This window comes from Trachemys scripta, chromosome 7, assembly GCF_013100865.1.
Source record: "Trachemys scripta elegans isolate TJP31775 chromosome 7, CAS_Tse_1.0, whole genome shotgun sequence".
Classification (NCBI taxonomy): domain Eukaryota; kingdom Metazoa; phylum Chordata; order Testudines; family Emydidae; genus Trachemys; species Trachemys scripta.
The window spans coordinates 14,388,912-14,409,337 of NC_048304.1; the positions used below are offsets into that span (position 1 = coordinate 14,388,912).

The 20,426-nt window shown below is 41.4% G+C and overlaps 1 protein-coding gene across 2 annotated transcripts in view; it reads right to left on the reverse strand.

Moving 5' to 3' along the window:
• CRBN (cereblon) overlaps positions 1–227 on the reverse strand; it is a 47,618-nt gene extending 47,391 nt beyond the window's left edge. The window contains exon 1 of one of the 2 annotated variants that reach the window (XM_034776094.1): positions 140–227. In XM_034776094.1, coding sequence (XP_034631985.1) covers positions 140–206 — 67 coding nt within the window. In that variant the 5' untranslated portion in view covers positions 207–227. The remainder of the gene's footprint in view (positions 1–139) is intronic. The other variant, XM_034776096.1, reaches the window with a different exon arrangement.
• Positions 228–20,426: the final 20,199 nt, after the last annotated feature.

A 20,426-nucleotide genomic window follows, 5' to 3' on the forward strand; every position in this document is an offset into this window, starting at 1 on the left:
CAGCGCCCTGCCCCCCACCACAGCCCCTTGCCCCTCGCGCCCCCCAGCCGAGCTCCTTTTCTCCACCCCCTCGCCCAGCCCGTCCCTCGCTCTGCCCCCGCGCAGGGAGCCGGGCCGGGCCGGCGGCAGCGGCCACTACCGGGTAGGAGCTGCAGGTGATTCCCCATGTTGTTGTCGGGCTCTCCGCCTCCTTCCTCGGCAGCCATCGCTGTTTACCCGGAGAGGAGCCTGGGAAGCCGCCGGGCGGGAGGAGGAGGAGCCGCCGGGGGAGCGCTCCGGCCCGCAGCCGCGGCACAGCGACCCCTAGCGCCCAGCGGGGCGGGAGCTGCCGGGAGAGCACTTTGTGCTGATACAGGTGCAGCTGATCGCTCCCCCCCAGGGCTGCGGGTTCCCTGTGGCCCCTTCGTCTCCCCGCCCCAGCCTGGACTTGGGAAGAGAGACGGACGGAGGCAGCCTGCAGCTGGCGCCGCTGCTTTTGGCATCAACTGGTTCCTGTACTTTCCACTAGGGAGATATTTGCTTCAACCCCAGGCAGCCCTTGCCCTCAGTCCATCTGCCTCCTTCCTTCCCTCCCTTCAGCGTCCCTCTTCCTTGCTTTGGCTTTCCACTTAGCTAATCCATTCCTTGCAAAAACACCATCCGCCACCAACCCTTTGAGACAAAAAAAAAAAAAAAATGCGACTCTACTAAGACTTGGGCAACCCATCGCTGTATGTTATCTCCCTCTCTCCCACCCTTCCTTGCTCCTGACGCTTTTGATTGTAAATTCCTCAGGGCAGGGACTGTTTGTTATTTTATACTGCCTTTAGCACACTGGAGCCCCAAGCCCAGCTGGCCTCCAGGCATTGTAGTAATACAAATAACAACAAGAAAACTGGTCCAGCTGAGCAGAAGGCCTGAAGTAAACAAACTGCAGGGAGCAAAGTGAAAGTGCAGTAAGCTATGCTCCCTGCTAATTCTTCCTAACCTTCCAAAAAATGCCCTTTTTTCTCTGCACAGCTAAAACTCTCAGCTCCGATCTTGATTTCTATAACTTCCTTCTTTTAGTTCTGGATACCTATCTCCCTGCCACAATTTCAGAGTAACTGAACTTGTATCATCCCTCTGCAGTCCACTCCAGGAGTCCCCGGTCAAGTCTCAGGCTTCTAGCTGTCAACTGTCTGTACATTTGCATTTTATTCCATGCTGACCCTTATGCTTAATGTGCCTTCCCTTCCCCTTAACAGCATATTTATTTACAACACAATGCTTTAATTTTTTTGAAAACAATAGTGAGAATTATCTTCCAAAATATGAGAGGGGATTACAGTATCTAATGGCCTATGTTCACAAAATGGTGCTCTCAAGAAATACTCTTGGCTCATATTTGTAATATGGGACTTTTTGATCAAATGCATTTCTGAGTTAATCCATATGGAACAAACACCACTCTGGTCTTCTGCACAAAAAATGTGCTTTGGATAATGATATTTGTCATTAGGAACAGGATTCATGTACTTTCAAGTAAGAAACTCAATAGGGAGCCCACTGTGTGCTTTGAGGCCAGATCTTACAAAACTAGAGATGGAACTAAACTGAAACCCCAGATAAGAACATGCTAACCCTGCCTGAGGTTGGGGGATGTTTGAAAAGTGAACCCAGATTAGTATTTGTGGGCCAAATTCTCAGATGGTCTAAACATATTGGCTTTAGTGTATCTATTTTGATTTACACAAGTCGAATATCTGGTCCTACAAATGGCCCATACTTTATAATGGGCCAACTCCAAAATGCAGATCTTAACACCTCAAAGTTTTGATGCCTTTGAAACCTGTTTTTTTTTTTTAATCCAAATTTTTCAGTACGAGGATCTCTACTCAGCACTCCTAATGCAGCTCCAGATATGATGTTGATTGCTGTATGAACATGAACACTGACAAATACTTTAGAAATAATATTCTTCAAACTAGTTAAAACCTAGATCCTCATCCCAGGATATGTGTTTTTGAAGTGGTAGAATCTGATAGGAAGTTTGAATATCTCAGAGAATAGATATTTTCAACTCACTTTTACTTATAAAAGAGTATGATGTAGCCTGAAGTGTTTCCCAGTACTGCTAAAAGATTTTTCAGAATCAATAACAGCAAAAAGGCAGTTTATTTTAATGGGCATCTGTTGGTATCATCAAATACTTTTCCAGTGATCCATAATGTGGAACAGTCTGCATTTTGGACCCAGATATATGTTTGTTACATACTACCAAAAAAAAAAAAAAAAAAAAGTCAAATCAACGTGAGTGTCCTGATGTTGCCAACCTCAAGCATTCAAAAGTCATGAGTTAGCATCCACAACAATCATAAGTTTGGCTTAAAAACTCAAGATATTAAAAAAAAATACATGCAGAGTTTTGGGGTTTTTTGCCTTTTGGTTTTTGCATCTTGGGTACATGCATGCTTGGGGTCACATGTTCAGCTTCTCCTCCTCAATCATGAGGGCTAGTGTATAGGAACTAGGTACTATCCCTTTAAACCGTTTGGGAGCCTTTTAGTTAGCATCTTTGTCTTTTGTTTAGAAGCTATTCAGAACCCTGCTGGAGCAGCAGTGTACATAAGTAGCTATGTCTTGTATATTTGTATTTAATTAATAAACATAGTTATTTGAAATCCAACCATGCTATTGCAGTTTTCCAAAAAAAAATAATACTGTATAGAAAGCCAAAGACATGACTAGAATTTTTTTTTTTAAATGAAAGCAGAGATCTCAACTCAAGGAGCTGGGATATTAAGAAAAACACTAAATATTATTTGGCTCATGATAAAATTGTGAGCGCTGAGAATGCAGACTGGGAGACAAGAACTCTTGAGTTTTAATCCTGTCTTTGACAGGGACTCCTCCCGTGGCCTTGGATAAGTCATTAGACATGCCTCGGACCTATTTACAAAGGGGCTGAGCATCCATTATTCCAGTTGGTGTCTAAGATTAGAAACCCAGAATTAGACCATTGAAAATGTAGGCCTCAACCTCTGACTCAGTTTCTTGCTGTGTAAAATATGGATGATAATTTCTACCAGCCTTCTGCACAGTGGCTTTGTCTGCAGTTATGTTAATTATATTTGTTATTTATTTTGTTCTAAATTTTGCTAAATGATACTTTATTTCAATTTTTGAACATTGTTAAATATAAATTTCTAACAGGGTTTTTAAATTGATAGATTAATATCGACTTTTGTACCACATCAGGTAATCACTAGGCTGAAAGGTCTGATATCACAAGGTTTCATTCTTTAATCCATCCCAGCAGAGCTCAGTCTGCTCCAGAGGTCATACCAGAGTTAGAAGTCAACTTAACTGTACACTTGTCGTTGTACTAACCTAGGATCTGATAGAAGAGGGCAAGCAGCAACACGAGGATGGGTTGTCAGAGACCAGAAAGCTACTATAAAAGTCTCAAACTATTTTAGTTAATCTGGTCTGAGCCAGTGAGTGTGTATGTATATCCCAAGCTATTTTAGTTAATCTGGTTAGTGCCAGTCTGTCTGTGAATAGCTTAAATTATTGTAATTTTAAACTAAGTCAATGCACTTGAAGGGGCCCTTATCTCTCTTCCTTCATTTTTTCCTTTGCACCTGTCAATTGGAGACTCACAGAGACAGCTGCAGTGAATTTGCATTTTTATTATTTCAGGAGTACTGTGTTTTAGAACACTGGGATATGAGAATACACTTTACACACTTTTCTCCCTGAGTCTGTGGCAGGTTATCTGCCTGTGTCCTAGAAGACAGTGTTATAGTGGAGGGTTAATGGCCATACATTACTTGCAAGACTACTGATGGCTAATCTCAGAGTGGCTTTGGTGTCATAGGAGGGTAATCACCTTCCCAGAGGAAAACAACAGAAGAGGAGCAGCAATATAAAGGAAGTAAAAAAAATCAGTAAGTTAGGATTCCAATGGTTAGTTTGGCATTGGCAGAGAGTGACACTAGTGATATAGAAAATAAAGACCCTAGGTGTGAGTACACAGAACATACACATTAATTTCATGTGCAGTTTGCAGTATTCCATGGCTGCAAACATATGCCAACACCACACTCATCAGCAAATTATATCCATGAAATAGAATTTACATTCTTTGGCTACTAAAAGTAAAGGCCTCTACCCAGAAAGCAAAAGAGAGAATTCCACTTCTGTAACTACGCCAGTAAAGGGAGTTGATATATTCAGTCAGGGCCTTATGATTTAATTATTCGATCACAGAAACTGTTCTATAATTTACCTGTTGTTCAAGTTGCTTCTTGCCCTCTGACCCCAACACACACAGATATTCTCTCCCGCTTTGTTCAGCATTTCTCCCACAATGTGGAATGTAGTAGATTTCATGTGCTTGCCCCCAGCCTGTATTCAAGAGGGGAAAATGTGGTTGGTTAGGGGATGGAAGAGTGGCAGCCAGTGTTGCACTGGAGAGAGCTTACTGCCACATCAAACTCCAGTTCTTTTAGAGCTATTTGCCCTCCTCAGCATTGCTTGAGAGAATACAGTCTCCAAAAAGCAGTCTTCAAAAAGTAGCAAATACGAGCTCCCTCTGCCTAACATATATCCCTGAGTGAAGTGTAAACTTCTGTATTTAAGATTAATGTACTTTATTGCTATGATTGGAGTCAACAAATGTCATTGTTACAAAGAGATTTGCAAGTTCTTTTTCATAGCATGTGATCACTGGTTGGTCTTTGAAGAAATGGTTCATTGTTAGTTTTGTGATGTATTTTGGGGGGAGCTGTGGCAAGCAGCAGGAGAGTTTGCTCTCTACCTTAATCTTTCAAACTGCAGCCAATTCTTGGGGCAGTGTTGCTCCTCGGGAACCAGACATTGCTATCTTGGCTGAGATTTCTACAACGGGCTTGCCTGCTGTGCCGTTTGTGATCACTTCTGTTCAAGAACTGGTGTGTATAAGTAGTGTAAATAGAACAAGTAACATTAAGAAAATACCCAGACGAAGCACTGAACTCTGCTACCACTAGGCAGAAGAGTAACACTATATTTATGTATTTAAATGTAAAAAGTGACTCCCAGGCTCTAGGTGATTTGATACATAATTGAAAATACAGTACCTATAGCAAAAACAATAAATCAGGACATGGCATATTTATGACTCTCGTTTAATATTTGTTGACCAGGTATATGATGGGGCAGGCTAGTGTGATGAGTGAGCATCTCAGTGGACATGGAAAAATGTTTTTTTAGACAAAGAGACCATTACTAAACATGCCCAATAAACTCTGGCCAATGCATTCCCATGCAGCAAACTATTTGGCTTGTGTGCAAAACTTGTATTCAACTTTAGTGATACACAGCATGGGAGAGAAAGTGAATGTGATTATAAAGTGAAATGTGATAAAGACAGTAGAAAGGGAATATAAAGTCATAAGTTTAGGTAATGTTGGGCTAGTTGGGGGAAAGGAGTATGCAAACCAGCCCAAGAAAAATCCAACTCTAGCCCTTCCCCAAACTGGTTCTATGCTGCCCCATCCACTGCTGTCCTTGAGGCATAGGGTTATCTCTTAACAATCTAGTTGTTGCCCATAGCAGATGATTCTGTTGTAGTGAGAACAGGGGCAAGGAGCTCCTTCCCATCTAAATCTACGGGTCTAATGCTGCTCTCATGAACACCAGTGTAAATCAGGAGTAACTTAACTGAAGTGGTTTGGGTTACACTGTTGTAAAACTAGTCTAAGTAAGAGCAGAATCAGGCCCTAAGATCAGATCCCCAGGTGCACTAGACCAGTTCTTAGTGCACCTATGCAGGTGAGACAGCACAGGTGGGGCTGCTTTAACTTGTACCAAAAGAGAGCAGCTCTCAGGGAGAGCATTACACTCTGGTCCTGTCTCCCCCAACCTTGAAATGTCCCTTTGTTAGAGCCTGGGGTTGGCACTGAGTTAGTGTATCCTCAGCTGCTACCTTAAAGTTCAAAGAGCACATACCAGAAACTGGATCTGGCTCTTAGCAATATTCATTTTATTTGACTGCAAAAATCTATTTTCCTTTATTGTTTAATTATTTTGTATCACGGGCTAATGGTCATATAGGGCCAGATACTCAAGCGGGTGTAAACTGGAGTAACTGTTGAATTAAACAGCTACTTTCATTAACACCTGAAATCAGGCCTCTACAGGTAGTTTTAAAATGTGATTTTCACTTCTCTCTATGTCACCACAGCTCTTATTTGACTTGATGGCACCTGTCTCAGCAGAAGGAACAATGCATAATTTTGGACAGTGCTGGTGCTGCAGTGGAGTCTCTGACCAGCTCTGTCTGACTGAAAAGTGAAGTTAATGGAGGGCTCACTTCTGCCATCCCTGCTCACGGCGAAATGAGGGGGAACTATTGGCAAAAGAAGGCACTGCTCCACATTAACTTGGGCAGGAGAGTTGGACCCCTAGTGAGCAAACTGAATGAAATGTGATGTAAACAGTCAATTTACAAAGCTTATCTTGCATGTGTAAATGTTTCCAAACAACAATTCAAGGGAACACAAGATTTAAACAAGGCACAGTAAATCACTGGGTAATGAAGCATTAATGTTAGGTTTACATATGTATATATTAACCAGCAAAGTCAAAGATTACATTATTTCCATACATTATGTAGACTAGTTTAAAATCATTGTTTACACACATTTATAACGAGAACTAATTCATAAATTAGACTCAAGTCTAAAGCATAAATCAGTTGAAAGCACTAGTTTACATGCATGCTTTATACTGTTATCTCCATTTCTCATACAAAGTCATTCAACAGTGAACAAACTTCAAAAAACTTAATGCAAGCACATCGTTTCCAACAGTATTTGGCATTCATTTTAGGAATACTCCCTGATTTGGTTTAAGGATTGCTTCAGATTTTGCTGGCTTCACAGTGGAAGGCGCTAGTTTTAAGGAAAGGGAATATATAAACTCAGCAGACTACAGAATTTAAAATGTATTACCCAGTCGTATTTAACACTGACAAGGGACTGTAAGAGGTGCAGTAACGGTTTTAAAATCAAGACCTTCACAGGTTTTTTTCTATGCTAATGTTCAGAAATGTACATGCAAACATTGCAACTTCCCTTTGAAGGACTAGTGGGGACACAACAACATTATATTCAATACATATCACTAGCAAAAAAATCTTTCAAAATGTTAAAACCCACTGGTTTGCTTATGCTATGGTACTGTATATATCTCAATGAAGTACCATTGCACATCCCATGCTAGATAGTACTTGCTTTTTTGAGGGATTATTTTTAGGGGATTAGAAGTATACTTATGAAATAGTAGCACATGTGGCCATACAACTTTTGCCATAAAGGGTGAAGCAACTAAAATCCATCCTATATAAGCAATTCAAATATTTGCTAAGCAAACCATTTGGCCAATCATTTGCCAGCTTGCACTCGCACTGGGCTTGCCCTGTCCTGCTCCTTTACCTTAATGCTTTGAAAGATTAAGAACCAAATTCTGCTGTGAGTTTCACGAGTGCAACTTTTTATTATCTTTATTGTGAGATTGAGCCACGTTGCTGATAGCAGAATTTCTGTTCTGTGCAGGATGAGACGGTTCTATATTTTAATCTTTCTTATGTTCTAGATTTAGGAGATTTGTGATAAGATTATTTTCCCTCCTGCTCTCCCCTGGGGCACAACTAGCTCACAAAGAGTCTTGCCCACAAAGCTCCTGATTGGGAGAGATGTCTAGCCCTACTGTTTGGCTGGGATGCACTTCTTAAGCTCAGGGCTGGCTCCAGGCACCAGCAAAGGAAGCAGGGGCCTGGGGCAGCCAATAGAAAGGGGCAGCAGTCCATCTGTTGTAGGGACGGCAGGTCCGGGGCGGTGGCACTTTGGCGGCAGCTCAATTGGTACACTTCAGTCTTCGGTGGCAATTCGGCGGTTCACTCCCTGTCTTCCTCTTTGGCGGCAGCTCAGTCGGGCTTTTCTTTTTTCTTTCTTTATTTTTTTTTGCCGCTTGGGGCAGCAAAAAAGCTGGAGCCAGCCCTGCTTAAGTCAGAAAGAGGCACAGGCGAATCCCTGTCTGAGCAATTATGTGAATACCTGGTTGACTGCTACTATGGTCCCGGCCTACTGGCCTGACTCCTGGTTCCTGCCCTTCTCATCCTAGACCCTTGTCTGCTCCTGGTTCCTGCTTTCCTGCCTTACACCAGGTCCCTGCTCCTACACCCTACCTCTGACTCTGACCCCGGCTCCAGTTCCAGGCTCCCGACTCTAACCATTAGACATGACTGCCTATGTCCCATTCACTACACAGAATTCATGCACACTGCTTCTTCAGTGTCTGGAGGTATATTATATCAAAAAAGAACTATTAGCCAGGATGGGCAGGGATGGTGTCCCTAGCCTCTATTTGCCAGAAACTGGGAATGGGAAACTGGGGATTGATCACTTGATCATTACCTGTACTGTTCATTCCATCTGGGGCACCTGGCATTGACCACGGTCGGAAGACAGGATACTGGGCTAGATGGACCTTTGTTCTGACCTAGTATGGCCGTTCTTATATTATGGACATAAGGCAATCAGTCCCTCTGGATTTGGACATGCTCTGTACACAACATTCAGGGCTGGCTCCAGGGTTTTTGCCACCCCAAGCGGCGCAAAAAAAAAAAAAAAAATCCACTATCAGCGGGAGGTCCTTCACTCCGAGCGGGAGTGAGGGACTGACCGCCGAATTGCCGCCGAATAGCTGGACGTGCTGCCCCTCTCTGGAGTGGCCGCCCCAAGCACCTGCTTGGCAAGCTGGTGCCTGGAACCGGCCCTGACAACATTCCTGGCTCCTGAGAGCTCAGGGAGTGAAAAAACTGAAAAATGAACTCAGTGCTCCTGGATAACCATCCACAGCCCTATCACTGGGCCAGCAGTGTAGCCCAATCTGTAGATTATGTAATAAACTATATTGATTACTTAAGAATTCCCAGTGATCACTTTGAGGGTAGATAGGTTCTTGTCCCAAGATCAGGCCCAGTATTATTAAAATTACTATACAGTTGGAAACCTCAATGTGCACAAGTGGAACACTCACACTATAGGAACTCTTCTATATTCCCAAATAGTTTATTAATACATCTAGCAAAGTCACAAACCCTGTAACTCAATAAGGAAGATAGAGAAACTATAGAATGTACATCTGCCCACTCATACTGTCCCTTGCAGGATGACCTGAACTGTTAGCCAATATCTTCCTCATCACCATCACCTTCCTCCTCATCACCAGTGGCCATCATTTTGGCCCCTTCCACGAGCTACATCTCTCTCCCCTACTGCCCACAGGCTGGGATTCAACTTTTATAATATGTTACACGATGCCACTATATCTAATGCATATTCAGTAGGGGGTTCCCCCCTTTTCCTTATTTGTATTTCCCCATCTGACTAATGTTGAGGCGTTCTTCTTCTATAAATTAGTATACTAATACATGTTGTGATGGAAACTCCCTTTGGGAACTGCCAACTGATGTGCCTAGACTACCTCTGAGCCTGTTTTCCCTGGCAGCTTGGGACTTCAGAACCTTGCCTAGTTTGAGCCAGAAACACTAGCCTGCTACAAACATAGACCTTGGTCTGAACCACGTCCCCTAAATGCTGCAGGCTTAATTGAAAACAGCTTAAGAAGTGTTCCCGTCTCCAACACTCAGATACCCAGCTCCCAATGGGGTCCAAACCCCAAATAAATCCGTTTTCCCCTGTATAAAGCTTATACAGGATAAACTCAAATTCTTCACCCTCTATAACACTGATAGAGAGATATGCACAGCTGTTTGCCCCCCCCCCCCACAGGTATTAATAGGTACTCTGGGTTAATTAATATGTAAAAAGTGATTTTATTAAATGCAAAAAGTAGGATTTAAGTGGTTCCAAGAGATAAGACAGAACAAAGTAAATTACCAAACAAAATAAAATAAAACAAGCAAATCTAAACCTAATACAGTAAGAAAGTGATTACAGATGAAATCTCACCCTCAGAGATGTTCCAATAAGTTTCTTTTACAGACTATAACCTCCTTCTAGTCTGGGTCCAGCAATCACTTACACCCCTGTGGTTACTGTCCTTTGTTCCAGTTTCTTTCAGGTATCCTTTGGGGGTGGAGAGACTATTTCTTGAGCCAGCTGAAGACAAAATGGAGGCATCTCCCAGGGACTTAAATAGAGTCTCTTGTGGGTGGAGCCCCTCTCCTCTCTCCTGTGCAGAATCCAGTTCCAAGATGGAGTTTTGCAATCACATGGGCAAGTCACATGTCCATGCATGACTCAGTCCTTACAAGCCAGGCCACATTCCCAGTAAAGCTCAGATGTGGATTGGCATCTCAACGTTCATTGTTAACTTAAGTGTTTCTTGATTGGGCACTTAACTTGCAAATTCCTTTCTAAAAAAGCTGACCAAATACCTTACTAAGGCTACTTAAAAATCAGACAAGTACACAGCCAATATTCATAACTTCGAATAAAAAAATGATACATGTATACCAACAGGATGAATATATTCAGTAGATCATAACCTTTACAGAGATATGTTACATGGCATATGTAGCATAAAACATATTACATTCATAAGCATATTTCAATAAAGCATTATGGGGTGCAATGTCACACATGTAACTACCATTTCAGCTCATGATCATACCCATCACCCCTTGCTTAAGCGGATTTGTGGTTATTACTTCCATCTTCCTTGCGGTAGCACTTACTGAAACATTCTGACTCCTACCATTAAGCAAGTTCTCCTTAGATCCTAAAATCTAAAGGTAACCAACCATTGAGCTATACCTAGTGTTACCATATTTCAGCAAGCAAAAAAGAGGATGGGAGGAGCCCCGCCCTAGTCCCGCCCCATCCTGACCTAGCCCCGCCCCATCATGCCCTAGCCCCGCCCCTGCCCCTCCCACTTCCCCCCTCAGAACCCCCAACCCTCCCCCTGCTCCTTGTCCCCTGACTGCCCCCTCCTGGGACCCCTGCCCCTACCTGCCCCCCAGGACTCCACCCCCTACCTAAGCCTCCCTGCCTCTTGTCCCCTGACTACCCCCTCCTGCAACCCTCCGCCCCATCCTAACTGGCCCCCTAGGATCCTATCCCCTACCTGTACCCTGCCAACAACTGCTAGGGTTAAAAGAAAAGGATCTTTTGTCAGAAAAACTCTCATATTGGAAACTCTGCAATATTTTTCCTTTACTAAAATATCCTTCACATAAAGAAAATTCCACTATATTTAATAGCCTCCAAATGAAATCCTAACCTAACAGCCTTTAAAGGAACTTGAAACAAAATGACAACCTGTGAAAATCTCTGCAAGTGTGTTGATTAAAAGGTATCATGTTCCGAGTGTTTTCAGTAAATGGAGATTTTTTTTTAAATCTGCAAATTGCATGGCCTGATTTAGAAGTAGTGAGCATTTGAATATCATTAACCCAGGTACCCATACACTATTAACTATTCATCCTTCAATTTTAAACTCCCAAGGGTAGTCATGAAAATTATTTGTGTATTCAACTCAGCTTGTTATTATATTTTTATTATCATAGTACCTAGGAGCCCTCATCACATACCAAGACCCTATTGTGCTAGGTGCTGTACAAGTGCATGAATAATAAGGAAATAAAAAGACAATCCCTGCCCCGGGGGCTTACAATCTAAGCATAATTCAGACTTTTTTTGTGGATGCAAAATCAGAGGCTGTGGTTGAAAATGGAGTCAGATATAGATAGATTCCCAAACAAGGAAGCAGACAAGGAAAAGCTCATTAAATGGATTTCTCAGTTGAAATATTTCATTGTTGAAATAATGATGCAATATGTCTAAAAGTGTTATACATGTTAACCATCTGATTTGTTCAATCGCTAAAATTCTAGTCTGACAAGGTCCTTTGTACCGGAAAATAAGACATTCTAAAAAAGGACACAATTAAATATAAAAACACATTAATTATATATTTTAAAATACTCTTGTACAGATGTTCAGGTCAGTGTGGTCAAGTTTATACTGTCACTTTTTGGGCTGTTCTTCAGAAAAACAAATTCAGTTCTCAGAGGAACCAAGCCGACACCTTTCACCTTGGCTAAGAGTAAATGTAGGCTGATGCTCAAAGGAAACAGATGTTTTGACATAATCACAGCTAATTCATGGGGATAATTACTTGTAAATACTAAGGTTAATAGGATTTAATACCACTATGTACCAGGTATGAAAAATTGACCACAGTTAAAGGCCTATGCATCACTTCAGACCCATTTTAGCTCTATTTTCTTCAACTGCTTTGAGGGCAAAGTGGGTTTGAAGTGATGTAAAGGCAATGTTGTGCTGGCTGTCTGCACAGGGGTGAATTTCATTCCATGTTTCAAATGACAACTTTCTAAAATGGTAAATTTGAGAAACTCCTAACATCTTGCAATTTGGCATTGATGTTATACTGCATTTTGGGTGATTTTATTCCCCTTCACCAGTATTTGAAAAGATGTTATTAAAAGCCTGTTAAAGGGCACTTGAAAATAAGCATCACTTCAGTGAAAGGAAACAGATCTTCTACAAACGGACATAAAGTTTTCACAAAGACATGAGAAAAACAGCTGAGGAGCTGTGATGTATCCCAGTGGAACCTTTAGTTTAAAATTGGTAGTGAAACAGAATCCTACAATGGTTCGCAATTGGCTCTGCTCAATTGCCCATATGATTCCTGAACAAATTCTAACCAATGGAACCAATCCAAAAATCTGCCAGATTCATGAAAAAGAATTTTATGGTTCACAAGTTTCAAGGCCATGGAAAAGTCAACAAAAAAGCTTCCACAATGAATTGACCTTCCTTTAATGATATAATGTTCTGAAAGGCTTATTTGAATAGCCTAACAACACAATGCCAGATTTTCAGGTGTCTCTATGGGTATGTCTAAACTGCAATTAGACACCAACAGCTTGGCTAAGACAGCTAACTCAGATTCTCGGGGCTTGGGCTAAGGTGCTATTCAGCTGCTGTGTAGATGTTGGGGCTTGGGCTGCAGCCTGAGCACTGGGACCCTCCCACCTTGCAGGGTACTAGAGCCTGGGCTCGGACGGGAGCCTGAACGACTGCACTGCAATTAAACAGCCCCTTAGCCCGAGCCTGTAAGCCCAAGTCAGCTGGCACGGGCCAGCCACCGTTTTTTAATTGCAGTGTAGACATACCTACTCTCTGTCTGTGCAAATTTCTGCTCACAAATAATTGTACCTCTCTTTTCACAGATGTAGTAAATTGCATGTGCATATAATAGCTATGCATCTAAGTACCTGAGCGGCTAATACAAACAGGTACTCAAATGTTTAACTACTAACATTTGCAAAGATTCTATTTTGTGGGTGCAGTCATTTTCTAGGCATACACAGAAATGGAGGTCAGTTCTGAAAAGCTTGACCTAAAGTTCTAAAAATTGAATTATTTAATTAATCTTACAATAAAGATAGTTAGTTAAGTATAAAAATGTGCTCTTAAAATCAAAGCAGAATAGAAAATCCTATATACTGTCTTTATAAGGATATTGCATCCTTAAACTTAGAGGGGGGTTGTAACAACAATACTATTATACCAAGCATATATAAAGATTATAAATGAAGGCATTGGGGGAGATTTTTCAAAGGCACAAATAGAGTTAGGCACCCAGGAAGCTAAGGGCAGCGAGGCATCTCACTCCACCCGTGCTTTAAAAATCTTCCCCACAGAGTCTATAATAACATAAAGAAATAAAAAGGGTGGAGGAACAGGGAACTTAGCTCGGGAAAAGTGGTTTAGAAAGGCACAAGATGGTTGTGTAACTGATGCACATTGCAAGGCAAACTAAATTCAGCATCACAGTTGCCAACTTTCACGTGGTAAATAAGCACCCCAACTTTCACAATAAGCCAAAAATCAAGCTAATCCCATTTCAAAACAAGGCCAAAACAAGCCAGTCCCTAAGAACCCCAACACTCTATGTGACTAGATCCCCCCAGTGTGCAGTCTGGGACTGTGGTGGGCCCGCTGTGCACCCCTCATTCTCTCCCCGCTCTTGCCCTGCTTGCCCCTTACCCCTGTTTGCCCCCCTTGCCCCTGCTTGCCAGGAGCCAATCAAAAAAATGGAAGCAACAAGCTACAAGCCAAAAACTAGCCAACAAGCAACTCACAAGCCAGTTAAGCCAAAAAACAAGCCCAATTTCTGCGTGTTATTTTTTTTTGGGGGGGAGGGGTTGGCATGTCTGTTCAGAATATGTTTCTGTGTTCAGGTAAGAGGTGTTTGAGTGCTATATTTGCATTTTCATTGGTTTGATGAATAGAGTCAGTTAATGAAATGGCAAAAACTGACCATTTTGCAGAATGCAAAACTGATTCATTCTCTTTTTATGTCCTGTTTATAAGCAGCTGTAAAAGAGGAAAAGCTGTTTCCCTTGAGTGCATGGAGCTCATCTAATTATATTCAGTTCAGACTAGCCATGACAGCTAGGGTGAAAGAGCAACAAGAATCAATAAGCCATCTCTGGTAAGGTTGATAGGTTTACCATCCTTGAGACAGAGATATTTTCTGCACAAGTAGTCCACAGATAGAACAGGACTTTTACACTGCCAAGCAAGCATATAGTCTGAGAAAGTTGATTATAACTTATGAGGGTGCTGTCTATTTTGAAGAATCCCAAAGCACATTGCAAACGGACTTACTATGTATCAAACACCTCACACACTACAGCAGAAACTGGACTTTTAGGGTAGGATTTTCAAAAGCACTCAGCACTTCTGAAATTCTTAACCCTATTTACTATCTCCAGTCACCTGACCTGGATCAGTGTTTCAAGGATTAATATGTACCCTGTGACACTATCCAGGGTCATAAGGCTCCTTGCTACCACCAATACTTAGCATGAGGAAGTGTTGTCTGTGCCTGCCAGGGGTCATCTGCCCAACTCCAGTGGCCACAGGGGAACACAAGCACTCCCTTCTAGGCCTATGGAGGTCCCACTGTCTCTCTCTAGTTTAGCTATACGCACACTCCAATCCCCAAACCCTTCAAGTGTCTGCCTGGAATATCCAGTCCCTGTTCCACTGGACACGTGCAGTACTCAGATTTATTGCTTCCAAAAGAGCAGTACACCCCAGCTTACCAGTGTCACCTAAGACCACAGCTCCATTTGACACACACCACTTAGATATTTTTATAGTGGAAACAAGTAAAAGTTTAGTGTTGGGAACAAATGGCTACATATAAAATAAAATCATAAGATGCATTCTAGAATCTAGACTTGCTAAGCTAGACACCTTCATGTCTTACAGAGCAATTCTTACCCAAAAGTCCTTCCAGCATTATACAGCCAGACTTGATTATGATCTACTGTTCATGAGACAAGTCATGCCATCACTTGCATCCTCAGGGAAAGATCCAGGGTGTCTGTTTGCACCCCCAGATATATCAGAACAATCCCTACTCCTTAATTATAAACAGGACTATCTCCCCATTCCACCCCACCCTGCTGGTTGTTTTTTCCTGTATATTCCTTTTTTGTAGATGTCACAATCTCTTAATTGATATCTGGCTCAGTGTGCAAATAGGCATACATTATGAGACACACAATACACAGTGACCAGACATGGAAATAGATGTCTGAAAGAACCTATCTGAGACATGCCACCTCCTGGTTACCGGCAACAACATAATTTTCAGTATAGACCCATAACTCCTTAACTAGTATCTGTACGTATATTTCACAATTATTCTGATGACCAGTGGGCCATTGGCTCTCAGCACAGATCTCCCATGTCACCCACTACTGAATTAGTATGCAGATATCTGACCCAGGGGACCCCTATAAAACTCTATGCATCTCCTGTGCCCTCCACCAGTTGGTACCAAGTTATATCTGGGTCACATACCATTGCCAAAGTGCAGCTTCCTAGAGACGAAATCTGTGGCCATGTCTGCACTCAGGATTGGACTGTTTGTAACTGAACCTATTGTAGTAAACTAATTTAAGCATAAATGGTTCAGTGTCTTCACGTGAGCCATGCTGAACTTCTTTAAGAACAGCTTCAGCTTCCTTGCACTCATATTCCTGCTGTTCCAACCATTTTAGTTGCAGTGCTTTCTGGGTACCTATCCTACAGTTCCCAATACGGCTTCCAGAAGTAGTGAATCCTGGGAGATTTCTAGAGGGGATTGCTTTAAACTTACAACAGCTTATTATAGTTCCTAAGGGACAGTATACCCACTGTGAACTGACGAAGCAAAGCTGTGTTCCACCCCATGTCTCCCAGTCCCTAAAAATTGTCTTAGGCTGGGGGCCATTGTCATAGATACAAGCTCTGCTGTCTTTACAGCAGCTGAGATCTACGCCCACCCCCACCCCGCCCAACCAAGGGAATTTTCAGCTAGATAGCTACAGCCAGATTCTGGTCCTCTATACATCTCAGATGATGCAAAAGGGATGGAAATAAGAGAATCTGGCCCAGTATCTTTTGAATCTAACACTAATAAACGAGTGAATTCAATAAATAGCTAAACACGTTCTTTCCTCATTCATTTTAATTTACTTAGAAATCTAGCAAATTAACTCTGTACTTAGAAACAATAGTTTGCACAAATCATGTTTGTTCAAACAAGAAGATAAAAATTGCTATGTTAAACAGACCTGATGCTAACGGATTGTATTTTCAGACATAAGGAATCCCTGATGCTTATTGTCCATAACTACATAACTGATTTGCAAGCCATTCTCTTCTTGACTAGATTAGATGGCCATGTTTATGATTTAGTTAATTATAAAAGAACATCATTCAACAGAGACATTAATTTAAATTATTGCAATGCATTTCCACGGTCAAGTTCTTCCAAGCTGTTAGACAAACTTTACTTTCCATAAAGAAGATAATGTTCATGGAGGGGCGCATTTCAGTCACCCTTGGAAATTAGATTTCTCATTATTCATTCCATCCTCCCATCCCCCCCAGTACCCCCTTTGTACACATTACATGCAACTCTTGATGCGCACGAAACTTAAGGGAGCAATTACAGAGACCAACTTTCAGACTGGCTGAAAATGTGGTCCAGAAGTTTTAATAGCATATAACTTCCCATACCAATGTCAACACAGTCCCCTTCTGCTTCCATATTACAAAAGGGTCTTTGACTATATGCTCACTCAACATAATTCAAAATGTTGCATCTAGGTAGTAAAGGTTATAGAAATTCAGGTATTTTCCATTAGTTAATATGGTGTAATTTGTCAGATGATGGAACAGCAGCTGCAGTCTGGTGCCCTAATGATACACAAATTCCTTTTTTTCCTGGTAAATTTCCATTTTAAGTACTTACTAGGTCCACCTTGCTTAGTTTGCAAGATTTGGCAAGATCACAGCCAGTGCATGATTGCTCTAGGTTAGTGATTGTTTTGTTGTGGTTGGATTCATTGAAGCTCTCAGATCTGTACAAAATCTACAGTTTCGAGGACTGCAAGACCGGTGATGTTCAAGACCACAGTTCAACGATAAACTCCCTGATATCCAAAGATGAACATTATACTAACAACATTTTTAAACAAGATCCTGCCTGAGAGCTACAGATCTTAACTGGGAGTACAAGATTAGGTCCTGATACAAATCCTGGAACAAATAAGGTTGAAAGTAATCCTTCTCACCCTGGTCTGGGTCAGTGGATGCCCAGCCACTTAGAGCTAGGCCATCTATCTCTCCTAGCAAAAGTATCCAAAATAAATACTAGGCCAAATTCATGAACACAGCATAGAGTTTTGTGGTCTTACACTCCATCATCCTAGAGAGATAAGGTGGTTGAGGTAATATCTTTTATTGAACCAACTTATGTGGGTGAGAGAAACAAGCCTTCAAGCCATCTCCTTTTCTGGTCTGGGAAAGCTACTCTGAGCATTTAGCTGTGATGCTCAGAGTAGCTTTCCCAGACCTGAAGAACTGCTCTCGGTGGCTTGAAAGTTTGTCTCTCTCACCAACAGAAATTGGTCCAATAAAAGATATTACCTCCCCCACCTTATCTCTCTATTATCCTGGTACTGACTCAACTACAGCTACATTGCATACTCCATCATCCTGGCATTTAATGTCACTCTGAGAGTGACATTTGTTCATTCACCAGCCCAGCCAATGGAAAGAATGTACAAAATAGGAACGTGAGGGATCAAAACCAGCTAGCATAAATGGGAAACCAACTGAAACACAATATCAAACACTTTCCCCTCCCCAGAAAAGATTCCAAAATTGTCTGTGTTTTGACAGAATACAGATTAAAGCAAAAGTGTTCAGATGCTTTTGAAGCTTAAGCATGTTCTGTAATTCACCATTATGATCTTCATCCCAGTAATAGTAGAAGAGATGGACACACAGGATCACATTCTACTCTGCTTTGTGCTGCTAATGGCAAAACAGCTTCTCAGCTAGTGAAGCCAGCCCTGGAAGCATCTTCCCAGTGGTGGAGAGTTATTGTAGCAGCCCTGTGCCATTCCTTTCCTGGCTGCCAGTGTAGGGAGTGTGGCTGGGGGAAGGCAATGTGGCCTGAGCTTCCCAACGCCCTTGTGATTCTTGGCTGTTGTAATGGGCCCTTGGACCAAATGGCACCCACTGCAAATTAAAGCAACTTCCAAACCTAGGACTGGGGACTAGAAAGGCCTGAAAGTCACCTTTATACTTGCTTGTCTTGAGATGCACTGTGTGCCACTCAGCTGCAGCCCAAAGGGGTTATGCATGGGATCGGAAGCCAGACAGCATGCTCTGGGTAGAGGTATATCCCAATCTGGTAATGTTTTCCTGAACCCCGCCCCCACCTTGTCAGCAGGCATTAATCATGCTGAGACTGGGCAAAGTAAGTTCTGCTGACTAAGAGACAGGTGTCTCATTAAATCGCTCAGCTGTGAAGGAGGTGGAATTGGTGGTGGTGGTGAGATGATCAGGAGTGGTCCTGACACAGGAACCCTAGGCCCAAGCAAGAAGGTATGAGCTGAACTTTATGTAACATTACTGTCAATTTGTGTAATAAAACCAGACTCCCAAGGGGAGTATACTTGGGTATATTTGGACTTAATATAGTGTCTACATTGAAGAACAGGTTGATGGGCACACTGCATATCAAAAGTTACTTTCATGCAACTCCAAAAACACTTTATCAGTGAGTAGTGGTGTATTGGATCCACAAAGGTCTATTGAGATTAGGCTCATGTAAATTCACTTATCATGACATGATGTCAAAAGGGATTGTACATATTTGATAATCAAAGAAATCTGTTTTGTGAGAAATTTCAAAACTTTTCATTCCAATTTGGAACAAAAACAAATTTTGAAATGTCAGAAGTTCCTGTGGAACTTCTGTTTTCTGACCAACTCTAATCTTGACTTGCCTGGGTAAGTATTGGACCCAATGACAATATATTTTGTAAGTGTTGCTCCATTTCTCTGATACAGAATCAAAGACAAAGAATCAGTTCCTTCAACCAAAGAGACTGAAATTATTTCAGGTAACTCTGAATGTATAGTAGTACAGAGCTGATTGATTAAGCAGTTAATACCAATTAACTTTAGTTAATGTCTGTACCCTGCTTTTAAATCATAATATACTACATAAATGCTAAGTATTATTTGAAACCATCCTACAAGATTTTACTAAAATGGATATTGTAGTATTATTATCCTGTTTATTCAGAACAAATACCACCATGGGGAATACCACATGCTCCCCCAGAGTTTTCAGGGGTAGGAATTTTCCATTTAGAGATGGAAAAATAAAATAATTATTTACTTCAAGTAAACACCATATAAATTAGCTCCAACAAGCCAGTCAATACAGATCAAATGTGTTATTTTTAAATAACTGCGTTTTTTCTATATTATTATTGATTCCAGCATAATTGATTAAAGCAAGAGTATGAGTAAGTATAGAGAGGAAAAAGAGACAGATATTAATGTCATCTTCCATCTTATGAGCTAATTTGACTGGAAAGTATTGATTACTTTAAAAGCGCCAAGTAACCCAAGACTCATTGACTTAGTACTTACCTACCATTTGCTCTATTGCTCCATGGAATTTTACAGTAAATCTTGGTGTATTTTCTGTTAAGGGTTTTAGGGTTGAAGTTTATCACATATTTATTTGAAGTGCCAAATCTGCAGCTGGTCGTATACTTGATCACAGCTTTGTTAATCAGAGGTAGGAGCAGTCATAACTCAAAAGGTGCAACTTTATTGGTTTTAGAGCTATTTAGAAGTGGATACGTCTTGCATTTAGTTTATGGATTTATTTAATTCTGTAAACGTGTGCTTTTTAAATAGTATTTTTAGATTTATTAATTATGATGATGATGATTATTGCATAATCTGTTAAAGTTATTTTCAGTGGAAACTTTAGTTCAGTCATAATTATTAACCATGGGGTTAATTTTTATGAACAGCTTCCACATC